Genomic DNA, 22,681 nt, shown 5'->3' with positions numbered 1-22,681 from the left:
TGATAAAGTTACCTTCTAACTAGGCAAATAATAAATTTTCTTCATACTGCAAGTGACTGATGGCTTTCTTATCCCATACTGTATGCAATTAATTTAAACTATGCAGAGCATAAGGTCTCTCACATATCTCATTTGTCCAAGCTGTTTATAACCACCCAAAACATTTCCAAAGTTGATTCAATATGGATCAGAACCCTGACTTTATTTACCTTCCCTTTCTCTTCAATTAAATTTATTTAATCCAATTCAATACTTTCGGGATAAACAATCTTCATAATAATCTTATGGTAGGTGGTGCAAAGTGGAGCAAATGGCGTTCCACTTTGAAAGAAGTATCTTAGTGTGCTCCACTTCACTGGACCCCCAGAAGCTTCACTGAGGTGTCAGGCTCCTAAATTTTTCTTGGATATACTTCCCATCCTCTGGCATGCGTAAATCTCTTCAATGCATCTAGAGTCTGTCACTTCCTACATTCAACATCTATCAGCATGACACCCTTGATGTAGTGGACCGGCATGATGTTCTATAGAAGGGTGAGATGATCAAATCCTTGAAGGCTAGATTATTGCATACATACACCTGAAATAGAATGTGTCAAAGCAAGCTCCTTTGGGCGCTCTCTGCTTATTGGGGTGAAGAAAAAAAGAAGACACTTGTGAGAACAAAGCTGAATGCCAGGTAGCAGGGTTGTGTTGACTTACTCAACTAAAGAGATCATATTGAATAGCACCTGCATTTAAAATCATCACTTGTTTAAATTTACAGTAATCCACTGACATTCTCCAAGACCCAGCGGTCATCTGCACAAACCAAAGAAAGGTTTCGTGGTTGTTGCTGCTGCTGTTTTTTATGGGGCTATGACAGGAATCACTACCTGTGTTTGTAAGCATACGAGTTCGTTTGCTGGAAAGAGATCCAGAATGATACAGGCACAAACAAGATGAAAATTTATTTCTCACTAAATGAAAGTCCTGGTATAACCAGACTAGAGCTGGCATAGTGGTACTATCCCTGACCTAACTCCTATCTTGTTCTTACACTGTCACTCAGGTGGTATCTTGGTGTGCATTTCAGCTGGCACAAAGGGGAAAAGGAGAAGGGGTAGACACATCTCTTCATTATAAAGGCAAGATCCAGGAATTGCTCTCATCGTTCTCATTCACATCCCATTGGCCCAAACTTAGTCAGATTGTACCTAGGTACAATATGTATGGCAGGAAAATGTAACCTGTTTTCTGAGTGGCTATTTTCCTAGTTAAAATTTAGAGATATTACTTCTATGAGAGAAAAGGGGAGCACAGCCACTGGGGGACAAGTAGTAGCTGCTGCCACCACACCTTACACATTTCAAACCTGTGATGCTGGACTAGTCTCTGCAACTCCCCCAGCGTGCACCTTTACTTTGGATAAGGACAGGAAGCTCAAGATGTTTTGTTGAGCCCTTTGTTGCATAATAACTCTCACTTGGGGCATCATGGAGACAACATGGACATTCAGTCATCTCTATAAGCAGAAAATGTGGAAACGACCACAGTATGGGTTTGCAGACCCACGGGTACCACTGTAGCAGAATTAGACCCCAAAATTCAATTGTCTTCTCGCTTTAATATGTCCCTATTCTGCTGGGTATATAATTGTGACATCCTGGACTGTGTTACTTTAGAGTCAGGGGCCAATAATTCCTGAAAGATCCAGCTATTTCCCTTTTATAGCTGCACAGTTACCTTGGTAAATAGTCAAAGCTACTCTTGAAGGAGACTGAGAGAAAGATTTATGGGATATGCTTGTGATACCACAAGGTCTTTCTTCAAGGTTGGCTGGCTTCCTCTATATACAAAGAACTGTGGGTTTAGGACAGACTCAAGTTTGGGAATCGGGTGAGCAGCCATGATGACATCATTGTGACTTGTGTTATGCCACCAGTGGGTTTTATCACTCATGTGTTATTATCATTTTGCTCTAATTCATTCCTTGGAATCCCCTGAAAGGTTAAGCTACTACCCCAGATTTCTCTTTTAAATCACCCCTATCACCACTCTAACTCTGCTGCTAGAATTTTACATTATGGTAAGAATTCTACTTTGCCTCTGATTCTTATATGATGTTCCATGGCCTGTCACCCTAGAAACCCATGATCACAAACATTGTCAGGAATCCCAGTTCCAAAAGTAACATCCCCCTCCTCCCTTCCCAGCCTGGAAAGAAGATTTTTTTGAAGATGCTGTTGATCCCAAAGCAATGCACACATGTTAGTCATAGGTAGGCATAGTCAGGAGGTGAGCAAGAATGTTGCACATAATGAGTTCATTCTTTTTCGGCTTAAAACTTGAGATTGATTTTTCTATATCACATCAAGAATTTTTGTGTATTTCAGCTTCAGGCTATGTAGATCTTTTTTTTTTTTTTTTTTTTTTTTGCAGTACACAGGCCTCTCACTGTTGTGGCCTCTCCTGTTGCGGAGCATAGGCTCCGGACGCGCAGGCTCAGCGGCATGGCTCACGGGCCCAGCCACTCCGTGGCATGTGGGATCTTCCCGGACCGGGGCACGAACCTGTGTCCCCTGCATCGGCAGGCGGACTCTCAACCACTGCGCCACCAGGGAAGCCCTGTAGATCATTTTTGAATGTACATTTTAGTCAACCTTGGAGCAAACAATGAGAACTGTCCCCAGGGGCTTCAGCAGCAATTGAATTCAAAATTATTAATAATTATGACAGTATCCATAAATCCAGCCTGATCTAAGGTAATATTCTATCTTGCCTAGACTAGTATGTTCAGAATTTATTTCTATGCATTTGCCCCTTATTTAGGGAAATAATGAGCAAAACCTTTGCAATTATTTACTAGCCTTCTCCTGAGAATGGCATTGCTCTTGCCTCAATGGAGCCCTGCTGGGGTCTGACACCAGTCATAGCTGGAAGCAGTGACAAGTGGGAGGAATGGAGCATGAAGAGAATTTCCATTTGTTGTGAGTTGAGTAGTTCAGGCAAACCTTCAAGTAAACCCAGACCAGCCTCGTTGGATATGGCAGGAGGAGGTGCTATAAGTTGGACATAAGTTGGCCAAGGAGGATCTCAGTGTAGTTTGAGTATTTAGAGTACTTGGAGCCATCTAAATTCTCCCAAATGTTGCCATTATAATTCTGTTTTGCTCCTTTACAAAAGAGCTCTGCAGGTGGTTTTGGTGGAGTATTGGGAACCTTTAATTGTGCTCAAAAGTTATTATGCATCAGAATCACATGGAGGGCTTCTTAGATTTCCAGGCCCCATTCCCAGTTTTCTGTTTTTATATTTCTAGGATGAGGCCCAAGAATCTCCTTTTCCAACAAGTTCCCAGCTGTTGCTGATGCTGCTGATCCAGGGACCACATTCTGAGCAAACTTGTAATTTAGCAACCTCTGTGTGATACCTGGCTATATCAATTCTGTAGTTATAAGTGATAGGAATTTTTTTAGAGATAGCAGAAATTCCTTAGCTTCTTGACTGTGTCTTGTGTGAGTCATGTTCTTTCCTGAAGTTACTCAGTGTAGCTCGTGGCAGACAGCCCACCTTATATTCCTGTGCTCACATAATGGTCCATTGCAGCAGCCAGTCAGTGTGGTACTTCATTCCAGGTGACCACAGGTGATAGGTTATAATCAACTAATCCATGGCTGAGTGTCATGGATGACTGTCATCTCCTCCTTTAATAGCTTTAACACAATCATAGTTTTAAAAAAATCAACTGATCACTTATTTCCATTTTCTTCAGGTTCTGTTGCCCACAAACCCTTCTGGTACCAATTACCAAACAGGAAGGAGTTCTTAATTACAGACAGTATAATCAACTCTAGCTGGTATCTGTACAAATGGGTTTCATGATGGGTATAGACAACTCACAGAAATGTTAGAAGGCCTGAAGAAACAGACTCTGGCCTGAGATTCCAGGTGTGATATCAAAAACTATATCATAGAGGTAGGCTATTAAGAAAACTACTGCCTTTCTAGAGTCAGGAAATTGACAAATCAGAAAGTTATCCCCACATCTGCTGGCTTCAGTAGCCTGCACCAGAATTTTTGCCAGCCGAATTTTGCCCCTGTCTTCTGACTCCTCCTTGTAACTTTGTTCCAAATAAAAACCTAATGCATCTGATTAGCAAAACATGTACCACATCTAGGGCATATAGAAAACACTGTAAATTTATTCCTTTGTGGTAGATTTCCAGCCTTTTCCCTCTAGAAAAGCTTACAAGAAGGGAATGAGTTGGGTGCTGAGTAAAGCAATCCATGGTATCTGCTACAGGTAGAAAGTGCATTATGATTGTGCATGGCTGCCTAAAACAGTGTAGAATTGAGAGGATCATCTTGCTGAAAAGGAAAGTGCACCCAGAACATGGTGGGCCACAGCGTTTCCCCAAGTATTTGCTATTCTTCATTCTTAATCAAATCGGTAGTCAGGTAATCTGAATAAAAGTGAAAGACTCCACCCCTTTCTGGATGTGTAATTAGGAACAAGTTACTTACCTTCTCTCTTTCCTCGTCTATAGAATGTCAATAATAAAGAAAATAACAATGCATATTCATAGAGCTGTTTTGACGATTAAATGACAGAACTTTTCTATATTATTCAGCACAATCCCTAGCACATAAACACGGGTTTAATGCTTACTAGCAAGTGTAGTTACAGTCTTAAAGTTCTTGAAACACTTATAAGTGTAGGATATTGATATCTCACTTGAACAGGTATTTTTTGGTTAATTACAACATCTAAATCCCTAAGCGACCTGGAGAAAATTGCATTTTTTCATAGCAGTATATCGTTTAGCTATTACTGCATGTCAAACCACCCCAAAATTTAGTGTGTCAAAGTAACATTTATTATTTCTCATGTCTCTGTGGGTCAGCTGAACGCTTCTGCTGATCTGGGCTAGATTTGTCAGGACTCTCTTTTTTCATGGTCTTTGGTATAGCTCAGATCACAATGCTTCAAAATTAGTAGTTTCTAGGACTCTCCTGTGTACTAATGTTGATGGTTTAGTACAGTGGTTTGTAGATACTCATATAATAAAAAATAAATCAAAGAAGGCACAACTGTCAAAATCCAATTGTTAAAACTCATTTTTAAAATATTTATAAACATAGGTTTATAATCTTCAGATAGAAAAATATTCATGTCACATATCTGGTTATTGTCAATGAAAAATTCCATTCATTGCATTGAAAAAGAAATAAGATTATTTGTCAGTTCAATTATGAATGTAAAAAAAAAAAAACCCAGTAAGTTCCCATAGCCTACCTATTGTAAATAGACACAACTTTTTCTAAACTTGTGGTTTATTCACTCAAGAATAGCCAGAGAAGGTATACTTGAATTGAGGGAAGGCAAGCCTTTACTGACCAGTGGTTAAGTGGGAAAAAGATTACAAGTGAGACATACACATATGTGTGGGGGGAGGCTAGTGGATAGAGGATATTACTGGGCCTATGTTTGTGCATGTAGAACTAAAGAATACTGGCATTTGATGTACCATATATTCCTGAAGACCACATTCAGTGTGCTTTCTGAAATAGACAGCTTTTACAACATGGTTTCCATAAACCTGACAATGATTTTCTTCATTTTTTTGCATATCTATTGTAGATTTTTGGTTTGCAGTTACCATGAGGTTTTGATGTAGCAGTCTATATATATAAGAGATTGTTTTAAGTTGCTGGTCTCTTAATTTCCAATGTGTTTCCAGTATCCTGCATTTGTACTCTCCTCTTCTCATGATTGCTGGTTGTGATATCATTTTTGTGTGTGGATGATTTCCTACCTTTACCGGTGAGCTTTCCCATTCATAATTTTCTTGTTTCTAGTTGTGGCCTTTTCTTTTACACCTAGGGAACTTCTTTAGCACTTGTTGTAAAACTGGTTTGGTGGTGCTGAATTCTCTTAGCTTTTGCTTGCCTGTAGAGCTTTTGATTTCTCCATCAAATCTGAATGAGAGCCTTGCTGGGTAGAGTATTCTTGGTTGTAGGTTTTTCCCTTTCATCATTTTAAATATATCATGCCACTCCCTCCTGGCTTGCAGAGTTTCTGCTAAAATAATCAGCTGATAACCTTATGGGATTCCCTTGTATACCATTTTTTGCTTTTCCCTTGTTGCTTTTAATATTTTCTCTTTGTCTTTAATTTTTATCAATTTGATTAATATGTTTCTTGGCATGTTCCTCCTTGGGTTTTTCCTGTATGGGACTCTCTGTGCTTCCTGGACTCGAGTGAGTATTTCCTTTCCCATGTTAGTTTTTGGCTGTTATCTCTTCAAGTATTTTCTCAGGTCCTTTCTGTCTCTCTTCTCCTTGTGGGACCCCTATAATGCAAATGTTAGTGCATTTAATGTTGTCCCAGAGGTCTCTTAGACTGTCCTATTTCTTTTCATTCTTTTCTGTTTATTCTGTTCTGCAGTAGTGATTTCCACCATTCTGTATTCCAGCTCAAGTATTCATTCTTCTGCCTCATTTAATCTGCTATTGATTCCTTCTAGTGCATTTTTCATTTCAGTTATCGTATTGTTCATCTCTGTTTGTTCTTTAAATCTTCTAGCTCTTTGTTAAGTATTTCTTGTATCTTCTCAGTCTATGCATCCGTTCTTTTTCTGAGATCTTGGGTCATCTTTACTATCATTACTCTGAATTCTTTTTTAGGTAGATTGCCTATCTCCACTTCACATAGTTGTTTTTCTGTGGTTTTATCTTGTTCCTTCATCGGGAAATATTTCTCTGCCATCTCATTTTGTCTAACTTTCTGTGTCTGTGATCTCTGTTTCTCAGGCTGCATGTTTGTAGTTCTTCTTGCTTCTGGTGTCTTCCCCCTGGTGGGTGAGGTTGGTCCAGGGGCTTGTGCAGGCTTTGTGGTGGGAGGGACTGGTTCCTGCCCACTGGTGAGTCTGGGTCTTGTCCTTCTGGTGGGCAAGGCCATGTCAAGTGGTGTGTTTAGAGGCAGCTGTGCACTCAGGATGACTTTAGGCAGCCTCTCTGCTAACGGGTGGGGCTGTGTTCCCACTCTGTTGGTTGTTTGGCCTGAGGTGTCCCAGCATTTGAGCCTGAAGGCTGTCAGGTGGGGCCAGGTCTCACTGCCAAAATGGTGACCTCTGGGAGAGCTCACACTGTTGGATATTCCCTTGGACCTCCACCACCAGTGTCTTTGCCCCACAGTGAGCCACAGCCAACCCCTGCCTCCCCAGGAAACCCTCCAAGACCCACAGGGAGGTCTGGCTCAGGCTTCTATAGAGTCATTGCTTTGCCCTGGTAGATTGTGAAACCTTGTGCATGTCCTCCAAGAGTGGAGTCTCTCTTTCCTCCAGTCCTATGGAGCTCCTGCACTCAAGCCCCGCTGGCCTTCAAAGCCAAATGCTCTGGGGGCTCCTCCTCCCAACGCCAGATCCCTAGGCTGGGGACCCTGATGTGGGGCTCAGAACTCTCACTCCTGTGGGGGAAGCTCTGTGATATAATTATTTTCCAGTTTGTGGGTCACCTACCCAGTGGGTGTGGGATTTTATTATATCGTGAAAGCGCCCCCCCTACCATCTTGTTGTGGCTTCTTTTTTGTCTTTGGATGTAGAATATCTCTTTTTGGCAGATTCCAGTCTTTCCTGTCAATAGTTGTTCAGCAGTCAGTTGTGATTGGTGTTTTTGTGAGAGGAGGTGAGCTCAAATCCTTCTACTCTGCCATGTTGTCTCCTCTCTGACAATGACTTTCTTCAGAGAAGGAAAAGTAAACTTTATTTTTTTGCTTTTAATTTATGAAATTGATGCATCTACTTGTTTATTACCCAGATTTAAATGCATGTATTGTTGACAATTGGAATCTCCCCATGTTTAGAAGCTAAGAAGATCAGCAATAATTTTTTTTCTTTTCCATTATGGTTTATTACAGGATATTGAATATAGTTCCCTGTGCTATACAAAAGGACTTTGTTTATCCATTCTATAAATAATAGTTTACACCTGCTAGTCCCAAACTTCCAGTCCATCCCTCCCCCGGCAATAATTTAATTATATTAATAAGAGATGCCAACCTTTCACTTTGCCCTCTCCCCATCTCCATGTGAAAATACACTGTTTTATAAGTGTTTAGGCAATGAATATGCCAAGGAATAAGTGCTGAGTTATAATTAAATATGACAGTTTTTCCAAATGAAAACAAAAATCTTCAATTCTTTATCAAAGGCTAATGTAGGATCATGCTCAATAAGGATTGCTTATTTTGAACTACGTATGTCCAGAGCCAAAACAATTTGAACCATTCAAGAAGAACACACTTTAGTGTAATTCTTGAACAGTGAGCTTTTTATAAGAAAGCTTATTTCTATGATGTAGAATAATTTATCTGCATCATTTCCTCCAACCTGATTGCTTCTCATCAATTAAATTAGTCTACTGCAAAACTCGGATGGATTTAACTTACTAAATTATTGGTTACTATTCTCCCATTCTTATTTCCAGAAAAACTCAGCAATTTATATTACAGTTGTATTTATTAATGTTATTTTTAGACTAATTGAACTACTAAACATTGAGCTTAAAACAATTCCTTTGAAAAAAAATTAAAGTGTGATTTTATAAAACATAATTTATAAACAAATATTGGTCATATCCTTTTCCTGTACAACATAGTATAAAGGCTCAAGCTTTGGAGTCAAGTAGACCTGAGTTTGACTTCCAGTTCTGCCATTAATTAGCTAGATGACATTGGGCATATTACCTGACCTGCATAAGCCTAATTTCCCTCAACTGTCAAGTGAGAATTATCATAGGTGTTAACTCAGTGCACCTGGAATGTCTTAAGTGCTCAATGTGTGCTATTGTTCTAGTACCTGCTTTGCAAAGTAGACAATACTTTTAGATTGTAGTTATTTTATGGGTTAACAAGTCCTTGTTGATTTAAATTAAATTCCTGTTACTCCTGAGGAAATCAATAACATTCATCCAAGGTTTTAAAGAATCACGTCTTTTTGATGGCCTTTGGGTAATTTGTGTGAAACGAGGCTTTAATTTCAGTCTTTCTAAATATCTTGAACTATGTTCTCTAACTTTGTTCATCTCCGCTGTAACCAGCCTAATCCAAGCACCATCTTCTCTTGTTAGGAAAACTGCAACAGCCTTCCTTTACCCAACTCATCCACTCTGCAATCAGATTCCTATACTGTGGTTAAAACAATCTTCTAAAAGTACAAATCTTACTCATGTCTTGTTCACGCTCCTCCCAACAGCTGAAAGCTCCTCAGTGGGAAGCAGGTTCTGGATCCTGTCTTCCTTCTTGTTACCTCACCTCTTACCATTATCCTCCTTCTTCCTGGTGCTACGCTGGATGTTTTCAGGTTCTTAAACTTTCCACACTTCTCTTGCTCAGAGCTTTTACATATATTCTTCCCATTGCCTGGAAGACTCTCGCCCAGGTCAGCCCCCTTCACTGGGTAACACCCTTCTCATTACCTTAGAACTCCACTTCCTTGGGAGTCCTCCCACCTCAGTCTTTGCCAGGTTCCTTTGTCCTCAGCTTTTACGGATTGGTGGGGTTTGTTTTCCTTTCCTGTACTTATCTCAAGTCAGATGGGTGTATACTCACTTGTGAGTGAATCTTATTAAAGTCTCTCTCTTTCACTAGATAGAAAGTTTTGAGAAAGCAGAGACCCATGTCTGTTTCTATTTACCCCTGTATGACTGGTACTAGCAGCACAGTGCCTGGCACACAGTAGCCCTCAATATAGATTTGATGAATACCTTTATTACTCAATGAAGCAGGCAGTTTCTGAAAGGAAGGGAATGAGGAGACAAGCTCTCCGATAATAAACAGAAGCAACTTTAGAGCCTTTGCTTATGCCCGGCCGTGGCTCTCTACATAGCCTCTACACCCCAGCACTGTGGACCAATGTGAAAAGTATAGGATTGTTTTCCCATCAGAGATGATGAATCTTGTCCATGTCAAGCCATATGAAGTGGGATTCAGGAGTGAATTCAAAGGAGAAAAAAGGTATATTTGACTTAATAGAGGGCTGCTTTAAATTATATCTTCTCTCCCGATGTTTTTTTTTAGTTCCTTAAAAAAAGTTATTCACATCTAAGATAAATGAAGATCACAAAATGCAGACCTTTTCTTTCACCAACAAAGCATCAAAAGGTTCAGTAAATGATGGTTAGAGAGAGCGTCTCCCAAGAGGCTGCACCCTCCTCAGCCCCCGCCACATATGCTGCTGCCTCAGGACCCGTCATAATGGTAGGCAGAGAGACTGCAACCTGCAAAGCACAGCTGCAGCAGAGCACGTTGCCCCAGCCTCCATCCAGAATACACCTCCCTTAGCCTTTATTCATCTCTGAGTGCCAGCATTAAGCACTCATTCCTTTTTCTTTGTGCCCCGTGACTTTGCAAGCCCTCCAGGTAGGGACATCAGATTAATCATTTCTCTCTTAAGTTCTTAAGAAGCATGAACTTATGGATATTTTTCAGCAGTAGGCATGGACCAGGAAAGAGCATAAAAGTGCCAAGAACACCTGAGGGGACTTGGAAAGGTATCACCAATGGCAAGAAAACAAGGGAATGTAAAGGGTTGGTGGGGAGCACAGAAGACACCTGGGTCTAATTTATAATCTTGGCAATATTGACTGTAATCTGCCTCATCAAATTAAACAGTTTTCAAGGAACAGAAAAGAAGTTGTGTAGGAGCTCATATAGTTACCAATGGGGAGTGGAGAATTTGTCTCATATCAGGCAACTGTGGGTGTCTGACCTCACAGCTTCTTACCATATGCTAGGATTGCAGGGGTGGCCAATTCGCTTCGAGAAGGCTCTTGGCATTCATACCTGTCCCCCTGATGCTTTTCTGGTCCCTCTTTTTCTTCCTGAACTAGCTTGCCTGCCTAGGGAGAAGATGAGTCAATGAGGATGAGTGAAGAAAGAGTCTCAGACTATCAGGCCATCTCACAAAGGAGCAAACACCTCACAGGAGGAAAATAGACTGAGGTATTTATCCATAACCTGGGAAGTTGTTTTTAAAATCTGGTCCCATCATGAGTAGATCCTCTGTTACAACATCATTGTCTGCAAAACGTCTAGAGTTTAGGCACATTTGTGTTTAACTATTTATTTGTTTATTTATTATTAGATCCTAACCTCATAATCAGATTGTCCTATTTGGGCCCCAAAGTGGCTTGTCACTGAGTGAAAGTAATTTCCCATGGCAGGTGCTCCCAGCAGGTGGCTGCTCATGGTACCTGCATCAGAAAGGTAGATTTAGTTAGAGATTTTATTTTAATATGAAATTCGTATTGCAGCCTGAGCCTCTACTGGGTGATGTGCCAAAATTCATGTCTGCAGCATGATTTATTATGTGAAAATACCACAGAACTAATCAGTGGAGTTACTAATTAATACAAATCTGCATTTTTTGCATAAGCAATTAGTGCAAGGAGAGAGCAGTGAAAGAGGAAGTTCAACTCCTTTAATCTCAGTGCCTACTCAAGCGGAAAGACCCACCAGGGCCAAACTCTGAGATCTACATTTGGAATTTTCCCCCTTTGATTAGTTAAAGACAGAAAAGGTCAAATTATCGATATATAATTCATGTGAAAATGTATTTGTTAAAGAGGAAAGAAAACATTTTATTTTAAAAGGATGAGCCTCTAGGGGTAAATTTTTGAATTAAAAATAATTATATTTTCCATTTCAGCAAAGTCTGAATAATATTTAATAAGGATTCCTATTGCTGATAATATTTGAAAATTACATCAATAATTGGGGGAGGTGTATAGTGTATATTTCTAAGATGTTTAAATTACCAAGGGTGCTCGCTCTTCTCTGTGGGACTTTTTCCGGTATTTTGGATGTCATGTGTAGTAATGCAATATTCTAAATCTGGTATGATTTAGATAATTCTGTGGCTCACCAAATCTGAGCAAATAATGCCATTTAACTTTGGTTGGTTCATTTTCCCATTAATGTAATAGAAATTGTTTATAATATGAAACAACTGGAGAGTTGACAGGATGATGGTGATGGAAAGAGACTTCTATTACCAGTAAAATGTATGCTCAATAAAACAAAAGCAAAATCACTTTTACATATTTTATTTTCTGTGGACAACAAATAAGAGTTCATTTTGGTTTTGATGCTGTGTGCTAAATAAGTGCAAATATTAGAACAATGACTATCTTTCTGAAAGTTATTCAATATATGATTTCTTTGTTTCAGACTCGCTAGCTCAAATTATAATTTAAGCTTTCCCCCACCCCTAAACCTGGATATCTAGTTTTCCAGGAAACCTATTCTGAAAAGAAGGTGGCTAATTAAATGCAGATTAACAGGGCTCTTTGATTAAAAGTTCGGGATGTGGTAGTCAGTGGTGTCGTGAAAGAAGGCGAACAGGAAAAACCGAAAGGCACTGGAAGGGGAGTCGTTTTGCTGAACCTTAATACTGCAAATTCCAGGGCCAAGGCAGTAGGAATTGTCCACGGTGCTGATACCTTGAGGAAGCCATTTCTCCTGCAAGCGGCCTGGGGCTCTAAACCTGGAACTTGCCCGATCTTCTCCCCCAACCCACTGCAGCAGCCATTGTTCAGGAGAAGCTCAAGTGCCGTCGGTGTGTCCCTTCTCTCCACACAAGCAGCAACAACAGCTACCGGGGATTTTTGTTGGCCTGTTGATTTTTGTTAAGGCAAATGTTGGCAAACACCGGGCGTTTGTCAGTTACCACGCGCGCGCTGCCGTCCCCTTCAGACCGCATGCTGTTTCTCAAGCCAACTGAAACAGGTGTGAGCCCTCTGTTTACCCTCCTCACCTGAGAGCAGGAACTCCCACAAACACATACTCACTCATGCACACTCACACCCCACACACCTACGCTCACATAAATTACACACACATCCACACTCTGACACAAATTATACATTCACGTACTAACAGTCACACGCGTTCATAGAGCTCATACATTCATACACAGTCTTTCATACATGTGTATACTCACAGATTCACACACACTTGTACACTTAAGCACACTCACACAGTCACACACATAGCTCATATCCAAGCTATGAGGCCTTGAACAATCGTGTCAGTGACCCGCGCCTGCCAATGCTTGGAGCTGCGTTGATTTTGCGTTGTTGTTATGAGTGTTGGATGGGATAGTTTAAGGAAAGCCCCTCACTTCTGACCCGGAATCAAAGATGAAGTCCCTCGAGGTCTGTAGGCGCCGTGAGGGGAGCCACCCACTCCCCGGAGGGATTAGGAGCTCGTAAATAATAAATAAAAGAGCCCAGGCAGGCCGAGTTGGGGAAGCCCGGTGCTAAATCACTCCCCAAATCACAGCCGCGTCCTGCTCCATCCAATAGCTCTAAGCGATTTGTGGGGTTGGGGGTTGGAATCAATTTTTTTCCGTTCTCGCAGGTGCAATATGAATCAATTATCTTAATTAAGATTATGCCGCAAGCCCAGGAGATTTGGGGAGGACGGGTTTTGCGCTCGGGGCGACGGCGAGGCATTTTAATAGCTTGTCTCTTGCTCCCGGCTCTCCCCCGCCGCCCGCCTGTCGAGTCCGGGCAGCTCCAGCCTCTGGCCGGGATCCGGGCGCCCAGTGGCCTCCCTGGAGGCGTGGGCGCAAACTCAGCGCTGAGCCCGCGGTCTGGGCAGAACCCGCAACCTCCCCCTCCGGCCTCCCACGGGCTTCTGAACTACCCGGCCTATGAGGAACGTGTGGCTTCCAGTCCTCCTCCCGCGGACCCAGCACGCTGCGGCCTGGCTCGCCCCTCAGCCCCCACCACCTCCCGCCCCTCGAACATGCCCAGGCCGGGATACCCCTCTCCCGGGAGGGGTGGAGAGAGGACGCGGGCGCCGCTCGAGGTCGGTGGGGCCGCCCTGGCCATACTTAATTCTTTCACTGAACGCAGACCTCCCTTTGCAAGAGCGAGCATCTGTTTCCCCGAGAAACAGGTCACCGCCGGGGACGCCGGCCCGGCCCCAGCTCTTTATCTTAGCCCTGTGAATGCGTCGCACCACCCACCCTCCCCCGCCAGCTACACGCTTCCCACCCCCTAAGTCCCGGCCTCACGCCTCCCTCCCCCCCGTCTTCTCCCCGCCACCGGCGATGCCACACGCCTCTTCCCCTCCCCCCCTCCCCGCCCAGGCCACACTCCCCTCTCCCCACCCCGGGCCACTCGCCTCCTGCCGACCCGCTTCCCGCCGGCGCTCTGGCAGCCGCTGTAACGGCCGGGACCGCCCGGCCTGCGCCGCGCGCTCGAAGCGGGGACCCGGGGGGCGACAGATTTGGGGCATTGCTCGAGGGCAGTGAGTCATGAAAGCGGCTTTTGTTGCCCGCGCGTGCGGTTCGCGTGCCGCGCAGCAGCCTGCGGCGCCCAGTGGGGACCGGAGCTGGAGAAGGTGTAAAGGGCGGTGGGGACAGAGGGAGAGGGAGAGAATTTAGGGAATCGGGAGGGGGAAAGTGTGCAACCGTCGAAACAAAGTCCAGAGAAAGAGAAGAAAATAAGGCGGCCGGGTGGTGCCGTGGCGACCATCCGCGGTACTGAGCCCCGCCGTGCCGGCAGTCCATCCACTCCCGGCGTTTCAGCTGCCACCGTCCTCTGGCCCCAATTCCTCACCCCCTTCCCCTCCCAACAAAAAGCATCTCAATCCAGGCCTAATCTGGACTCTTCCCTTCCAGGTCTGACTACCGGGCTGCAGCCTCCCGGGAGGCCCGCGGGCAGTCTCAGCCACGATGGCGCTGGAGGTAGACACTGCCGGCGCGCAGGCGGGTCGCCACCTGAGCGCTGAGGGCCCGGAAGCTCACTGAGAGCCAGGGTGAGACCGAACCTCGCTAGGTCTCTGGAACAACCTGGAGTGGTCTTTTCTTTGTACAGATGATCCCCAGGCCTGGGCCAACGATGAGCAGAGGGATTCGGGTGAATTTATCAGGAGGAGAAGGCGGGAACGAGTGTAGTAATTCCCGCACTATGCGCATTAGAATCTCTGCTGGCGAACCCCCCGCGTTTCCTTTCCTTCCCCGCCCAGGAACATCTGGCTCCACCAAGAATCTCCTGTATTCCACAGGGTGTCGCAAACTGGGGAAGTTTGCGCTTCCGGGGTTGGGGGGGTGGAATCCCCTAGGCCACCCCAGGCCTTCGGGGCAGCTGGAACCCTCTTCCACCCGGCCCCCAACATCTCCTCTGAAGTTCCCCTAAGACTGAGAAATGAGAGCCAGGGCACAAGTTCTACGTCCCCGTGGGCACGGTGGGCTAGGCCGTAGGGGCAGCTGCCGGACGAGTGGCGGCACTTGGTCCACGCGCCGCGTGTCCTGGGACTTCCGAGTTGTGGACCGGCCTCTGCAGGCTGTTACTCTGATGCCCCTCGAGTTTTAACCCTTCATTTAAGATATATACTGTACAGGGGTAAATACTGAGACTAGGCTCTTGGGTGAACTCTTTGATCCTCTTCTGTGATGTTTGTACACCGACGAGTGAACTCAAAAACCAAAACTCTGTACAGTTCTGCCCTGGAAACTCAGCACGGTTCATGCCACACTTTGGGCAACGGGTCGGGTCTCACACCCCTTTATTCCTCTTTCAGATTTGCACTGGACCGGGAAGCCTGCATCGCAGCCTTCTAGACACCAGCTATCACGTTAGGACTCTCTTCCCCTCCGGTTCCGTATCCCCCCTCTGGTTCCCAGATGCACCGCTCACCCCTGACACTGTTTTCAAACTCAGGGGGCTTTTAGAGCAATTCTAGTTGTTCAACGCTTTCATTGTAAGGGGACACGGGTCTGGGAGGGGATAAGGGGTTAGTTAATGGAGGATCAGAGGCGAATCTGGTGGAGAAAAGGGGGCAGGGAAGCAATAGAGCCAACTTTAAAAAGTGTTATCATTCTGGAACATGCCTTGGTGGGAACGAGTGAATGATCACCATTTAAATACAAATATGGCTCCTTCAGAGTTAGTCAGGAAGCTCTGTGGTTTTTGCTTGACCTGCAAGGTGGAGGTCACATCAGAGTCTTTGAGGTCTGGAGAAGTTGTGGCCATCAGCCCTTCCCAGAGTTGTGCTAATGACCTTTCTAGGAAGAGGAGTGAAGAAGACCCCTTTAGCACAGGCCCTTTGCACCCTCCCTTTAAGGCTTGTCTCAACCAAGTTTCCATTTACAGGTCTGAAAGTGGGAACTAAGGGGGGCAAGGCAGCCTGTGTTAGGGAACCAGGGTAAGGGCACGCTTTACATCGATCCAATGGCCTTGGTTAAAAGGCAGAATCCGAGCTTCAGAGAAGTCCTCTAGGTTTCATGCAAGAGGGCTCCGGAGGCCAAAGAAGCCAAGGACTAGCGCGCTCTGAGGACAAGGACCACAGGCCAGAGGGGTACGGACATAGTGAGGAGTCTCCAGGGATATGGGTAGCTGAGGGTCAGGATACGCCGGGTTCCACGTAACGGTGAAGTAGAATGACAGGTACGAAATTTTCTACACTGTTGGGGCCGGGCGTGGGGGATCCAGTTAAAGAGGTTAGGAACTACTTTCACGCTTGCGTTTACAGATGAAGCCGTCTTTTTACGTATAATAAATAGTGTATGTTAGCTTAAGGGGCTGATGGAGATTGGGAGAAGCCACCCTTTGGCGCCAATGAGCAAAGTTGTCTACCAAGGGGGAGAAACCAAGAGATGGATACCGCAGAGAGGGCAGGGAGTGCCCGGGAAGCCAGTGCCTGGGCGAGGAATCCAAAGAAGTCTCTCGCTTCTGCCTCTTTCACCTGTGCCCTACTTACCGCGCCAGCGCCGGTCACTAAGTCTGATCTAAACCCAGTCAGTGTTAGCTTTCCCGCTCCCTTCTCTCAAACTCCTTCCCCTTTCCCCCTTCCCCCCCGCGCCCCTTCTCCCCTTGTGCCGCCTGAAAGGGTTAATCTCTCCTGCGGGTAAAAACAGGTCCGCGGAGTCTCTAACTGGCGACAGATGGGCCACTTTCTTCTGGCCACAAAGGGGCCGGAATGGAGCGCTCCGCGGCATACAAATGGGCAGGTCACGTGGTTCCCGGCTCTTGGCTGGACTGGGAGGACCATATGGCGCATGCCGGGGAGGAAGGAGATGGGGCGGGGGTAGGGGTGGGGGAGTGGGGAGCTGGGTCGGAGGAGGGTGGGAGAGGAGCAAGTCTGAGGGGGAGGGGACGGGGGCGGGGGAGGAGGAGGAGGGCGGAAGGGAAGGGGGCGCAAAGCCCAGACGCGTGCGCAGACGCGGAGCGCAGGAACCTGCTCGCCGCTCTGCTCCTGGCCCCGCCCGCGCTCAGCATCACCAACTCGGCTATATAACCTGAGCGCCCGCGCAGCCTGGACACGAGGAATTCGCCCCACGCAGAAGGCACGGCGTCCGGAGGCCCCAGGGTTATGAGACCATCACTGCTCAGGACTTACTAACAACTACAGGTAATTACAATCCTTTCATTTTTGCTGGGAATAAAAGAAGCAATTGAAGATGTACACATATTCTGTATGTGTGCGTTTGTGAGCGCGTGTATGTGTTGAGACAGGCATTCCTTTCCATAATTGCAGGCGAGTACGCATACAGTTTGGCTCGCATCACTCAAATACCCACTGCGGGCTTTCTAATTAAAAAAAAATTGTTTTACTTTTTTATTTTAAGGGGGAAAATATAGGAGCGTCTTTGGATTTTTAAAAATATAACGCCCACTAACTGTGATTATTTGCTAGTGGTGATTTCAAAGTTCTGAAAGCAAGTAACTACTTAACTATTTCACTTCCTCCAATAAGGGGGAAAAAAACCCACGTTACCAAGATTTATTTTGTGTACATGTATTTTATACACATTGGGAGTGCCAACTTATTTCTTCAGTGAATGAAAGGGGCATTGATACTTTGAATATACACACCCTGGAAAATAAACCGAGTTGAGAGGTAGTTTGATTGAGAGGGGGAAAAATGTGGAGAAAGGGAGAGAGACCCACTCCTGCTACCTGTTACTGTTCCAGAGTCGGCCAAGTCCCCAGCAGCCACTGCAGGTGCCAGAAATCCAGTTGTCTCACTAAAGGCTTTTTATTTTCCTTATTAGAAGCGGCAACTTCACCATTGCCAATCGCTGACCATTATAATTACTCAATCTTTTAAAGGAAGGTTTGAGGCGAACTTTGAAAAGCCCCAATAAAGAGCGGGCGGCCCTTTCAATGGGCTGTTTATTAGAGAGGAGCCTTCCGCACCTGATCCCCGGCGCGTGGAAGAGCGCTCTGCGCCGCGCCCCCAGCCCTGGCCCTCTAGTAAGCGCTTTTATACAAGGTGGAAATTCAGCAGAGGGCCAGCGGGGTGGGAGGCGAGAAAATAAAGGCAAGGGTGGGATGGAAAACCCCTGCCCACTTTTGTTTCCAAATGTTTCGTTGATGGTGAAATAATTTGGTGGAAAATACTTTTCCTCCGCATGCATTTGCTTTTCAATCCCCATTCAGTATAATCTTCTTAAAAATCACTGCCAGTGTTAGAATTACGTAATGGCTCTTCAACTTTAATCGCTGAGTACCCAGAGGCCAGAACAGAGATGGAAACAACTGCAATTTTCAAACTCGTCATTTCTGTGGAGTTCTAAGCGACTTTGAACACATGCAAATAAACATGAAGTCGCCAAAATGTACACTCCTTTTCACACACATTATCCTACCGGGTAATCACCATAAACACACTTAAATTAATCACAAGGAAACATACACCGGAAGTGTACTTATAACACATACTGTCTCCCCTCCTCCCAGCCCGGTCCAGCCTCCTTCGTACCAGCAGGGCACGCACAGGCCACTATAAAACTGCATTTAACTTTTCCTCAGGGGCATCCATTTTGTAATCAGCTGATAATTCTCTTCACATGCATTTCTACAGGGTTAGTGGATAGAAGCTGAGGGCATATGTAGTTTTTGAATGTAGCGTTTTTCTCCTTTTCTGTTTTCCCCTCTCCCCTGTTGAATGTAGGAAACCTAAACATGACCAAATCGTACAGCGAGAGTGGGCTGATGGGAGAGCCTCAGCCGCAGGGTCCTCCGAGCTGGACAGACGAATGTCTTAGTTCTCAGGACGAGGAGCACGAGACAGACAAAAAGGAGGACGACCTCGAAGCCATGAACGCGGAAGAGGACTCACTGAGGAACGGGGGAGAGGAGGAGGAAGAAGAGGAGGATCTGGAAGAGGAGGAAGAAGAGGAAGAGGAGGACGATGATCAAAAGCCTAAGAGACGCGGCCCCAAAAAGAAGAAGATGACCAAGGCGCGCCTGGAGCGTTTTAAGCTGAGACGCATGAAAGCTAACGCCCGGGAGCGGAACCGCATGCATGGGCTGAACGCGGCGCTGGACAACCTGCGCAAGGTAGTGCCCTGCTACTCCAAGACACAGAAGCTGTCCAAAATCGAGACACTGCGCTTGGCCAAAAACTATATCTGGGCTCTGTCGGAGATTCTGCGTTCCGGCAAAAGCCCTGACCTGGTCTCCTTTGTACAGACGCTCTGCAAGGGCTTATCCCAGCCCACCACCAACCTGGTTGCCGGCTGCCTGCAGCTCAATCCTCGGACTTTTCTGCCTGAGCAGAACCAGGACATGCCTCCGCACCTGCCGACTGCCAGCGCTTCTTTCCCGGTGCACCCCTACTCCTACCAGTCTCCGGGGCTGCCCAGCCCGCCCTACGGCACCATGGACAGCTCCCATGTCTTCCATGTCAAGCCGCCGCCGCATGCCTACAGCGCAGCGCTCGAGCCCTTCTTTGAGAGCCCTCTGACTGATTGCACCAGCCCTTCCTTTGACGGACCCCTCAGTCCGCCGCTCAGCATCAATGGCAACTTCTCTTTCAAACACGAACCGTCCGCCGAGTTTGAGAAAAATTATGCCTTTACCATGCACTATCCTGCAGCGACCCTGGCAGGGGCCCAAAGCCACGGATCAATCTTCTCGGGCGCCGCTGCCCCTCGCTGTGACATCCCTATAGACAATATTATGTCCTTCGATAGCCATTCACATCATGAGCGAGTCATGAGTGCCCAGCTCAATGCCATCTTTCACGATTAGAGGCACGTCGGTTTCACCGTCCCTGGGAAACGAACCCACTGTGCCTACAGTGACTGTCGTGTTTACAAAAGGCAGCCCTTTGGGTACTACTGCTGCAAAGTGCAAATACTCCAAGCTTCAAGTGATATATGTATTTATTGTCGTTACTGCCTTTGGTAGAAACAGGGGATCAAAGTTCCTGTTCACTTTATGTATTATTTTCTATAGCTCTTCTATTTTAAAAAAAAATACAGTAAAGTTAAAAAAATGCACCACAAATTTGGTGCAGCTGTATTCAGAGCATATTAATTATCTGATCGGGATAACAAAATCACAAGCAATAATTAGGATCTATGCAATTTTTAAACTAGTAATGGGCCAATTAAAATATATATAAATATATATTTTTCAACCAGCATTTTACTACTTGTTACCTTTCCCATGCTGAATTATTTTGTTGTGATTTTGTACAGAATTTTTAATGACTTTTTATAATGTGGATTTCCTATTTTAAAACCATGCAGCTTCATCAATTTTTATACATATCAGAAAAGTAGAATTATATCTAATTTATACAAAATAATTTAACTAATTTAAACCAGCAGAAAAGTGCTTAGAAAGTTATTGTGTTGCCTTAGCACTTCTTTCTTCTCTAATTGTTAAAAATAATTGCACAATTTGAGCAATTCATTTCACTTTAAAGTCTTTCCCTCTCCTTAAAATGATAACCAGATCCATAATTCTTGAGGATGAATAAAAACAAGAGATGTATTCCCTATCAAAACATATCAATTCAATACATTACTTGCACAAGCTTGTATATACATATTATAAACAAATGCCAACATACCCTTCTTTAAATCAAAAGCTGCTTGACTATCACATACAATTTGCACTGTTTCTTTTTAGTCTTTTACTCCTTCGCATTCCATGATTTTACAGAGAATCTGAAGCTATTGATGTTTCCAGAAAATATAAATGCATGATTTTATACATAGTCACACAAATGGTGGTTTGTCATATATTCATGTAATGAATCTGAGCCTAAATCTAATCAGGTTGTTGATGTTGGGATTTTATATCTATTGTAGTCAGTTAGTACAGTAGCTTAAATAAATTCAAACCATTTAATTCATAATTAGAACAATAGCTATTGCATGTAAAATGCAGTCCAGAATAAGTGCTGTTTGAGATGTGATACTGGTACCACTGGAATCGATCTGTACTGTAATCTTGTTTGTAATCCTGTATATTATGGTGTAATGCACAGTTTAGAAAACACTCATCCGGTTGCAATAAAATAGTATTGAAAATCTGAGCAATGGTTGCATTTCTTCTTAGAGTGTTTTTTTTTTTAAGTGTAAATAATTCCTAAGCAGGATAGTTGCTTTACTTGCTGAGTTTAAAACAAATACTAAATTCTATTTGTAGAATAAAATAAAAGAGAAAAGTTTACTTTAGCACAAACTGTCTAGTCTGTTTATCTTGCTTAGGGAGTCATCAGCTCTTTGTACATAATGAAAGGACCGCACTGGTATTTCATTACTTGGAATATGAGGCTGGGGTGGAGTAAGGGTTGTGGAGAGACAAACAGTTGTATTTTTGTTTGGTTTTGGTTTTGGTTTGCGTTCCTTTAAATGATTATGTTATCTGTTTTCTTCTATTTTTTTCAAAAGATGGATTTAGTTAATTATTAACAAGCAAGACACAAGTAATCTAGCTTAGTTTGTCTACATATTTTTAAAACATTAAAATTTTTTCACCATTTTCTTCGTGCTTTGTTATCTGTACCTTTTCCTGAACTGAAATGTTCTCTATTGCAAAGCGGTCCTATCCCAAAGAGAAAGTGATATATCTTTAGAATATGCTAGGGAGAAATGATTTAATTAAAAGAATCGAAGGGGCTTCCCTGGTGGTGCAGTGGTTGAGAGTCCGCCTGCCAATGCAGGGGACACGGGTTCGTGCCCCGGTCCGGGAAGATCCCACATACCGCGGAGCGGCTGGGCCCGTGGGCCATGGCCGCTGAGCCTGCGTGTCCGGAGCCTGTGTTCCGCAACGGAAGAGGCCACAACAGTGAGAGGCCCGCGTACCAAAAAAAAAAATAAATAAAAGAATCGAAGAAGTGACATTTTATCATTGTAATATAAATGTGATTTCAGTAATTCTTTCAGGAAAAAATAGTAATGAGCTACTTGTACTCAGGACATACTATTTGTACTATGATATGTTTCTGGAAGGTGTAATTGTTTCCTCACCCCCTTTGGAGTATTCTGTTGTTTCATAAACAGAACTCACAGGAAAAACTTAGAGATGATTCTGTCCATTGGTAAGGCCACTAAAGAAGTTTGGCATTTCTCTCCCTCTGGATGTATTGACTGACAGGAACAATTTCTAGGGAATAACATTTTGGCACTTATGCCCTGGCTCTACTGTGGTGCTCTGATTACTGTCATTAGTAACTCCATTGTTCTTCCTCTGATTCGGATGCCACATTGGATGACTACCTCCCTTCCCAAGCTTGTTCCTTTAATCTCCTTCTCATTGGTGATTTAGGGGTTCCAGAAAGCTGACCTCATTTAGCAAGCTGCTCCAGAAGAATGTGAGTAATCTAATGGACAGGAACAATTAGCCATACTAATAACATTGCCAATGGGGCTATGTCAAGCTGTGACAGT

The 22,681-nt window shown here is 44.3% G+C and overlaps 1 protein-coding gene across 1 annotated transcript; it reads left to right on the top strand.

Annotated features, from left to right (window-relative positions):
- The first annotated feature begins 18,956 nt into the window (after positions 1–18,956).
- NEUROD1 (neuronal differentiation 1) lies at positions 18,957–21,324 on the top strand. Its single transcript, XM_065880559.1, has one exon. It carries the CDS (start codon positions 18,957–18,959, stop codon positions 20,025–20,027), a length of 1,071 nt encoding a protein of 356 aa, XP_065736631.1. The 3' UTR covers positions 20,028–21,324.
- The last annotated feature ends 1,357 nt before the right edge of the window (positions 21,325–22,681 follow it).

This window comes from Phocoena phocoena, chromosome 7, assembly GCF_963924675.1.
Source record: "Phocoena phocoena chromosome 7, mPhoPho1.1, whole genome shotgun sequence".
NCBI lineage: Eukaryota > Metazoa > Chordata > Mammalia > Artiodactyla > Phocoenidae > Phocoena > Phocoena phocoena.
Note: the sequence above shows the minus strand (reverse complement) of the source record. Positions and strands in the feature narration are given on the sequence as shown.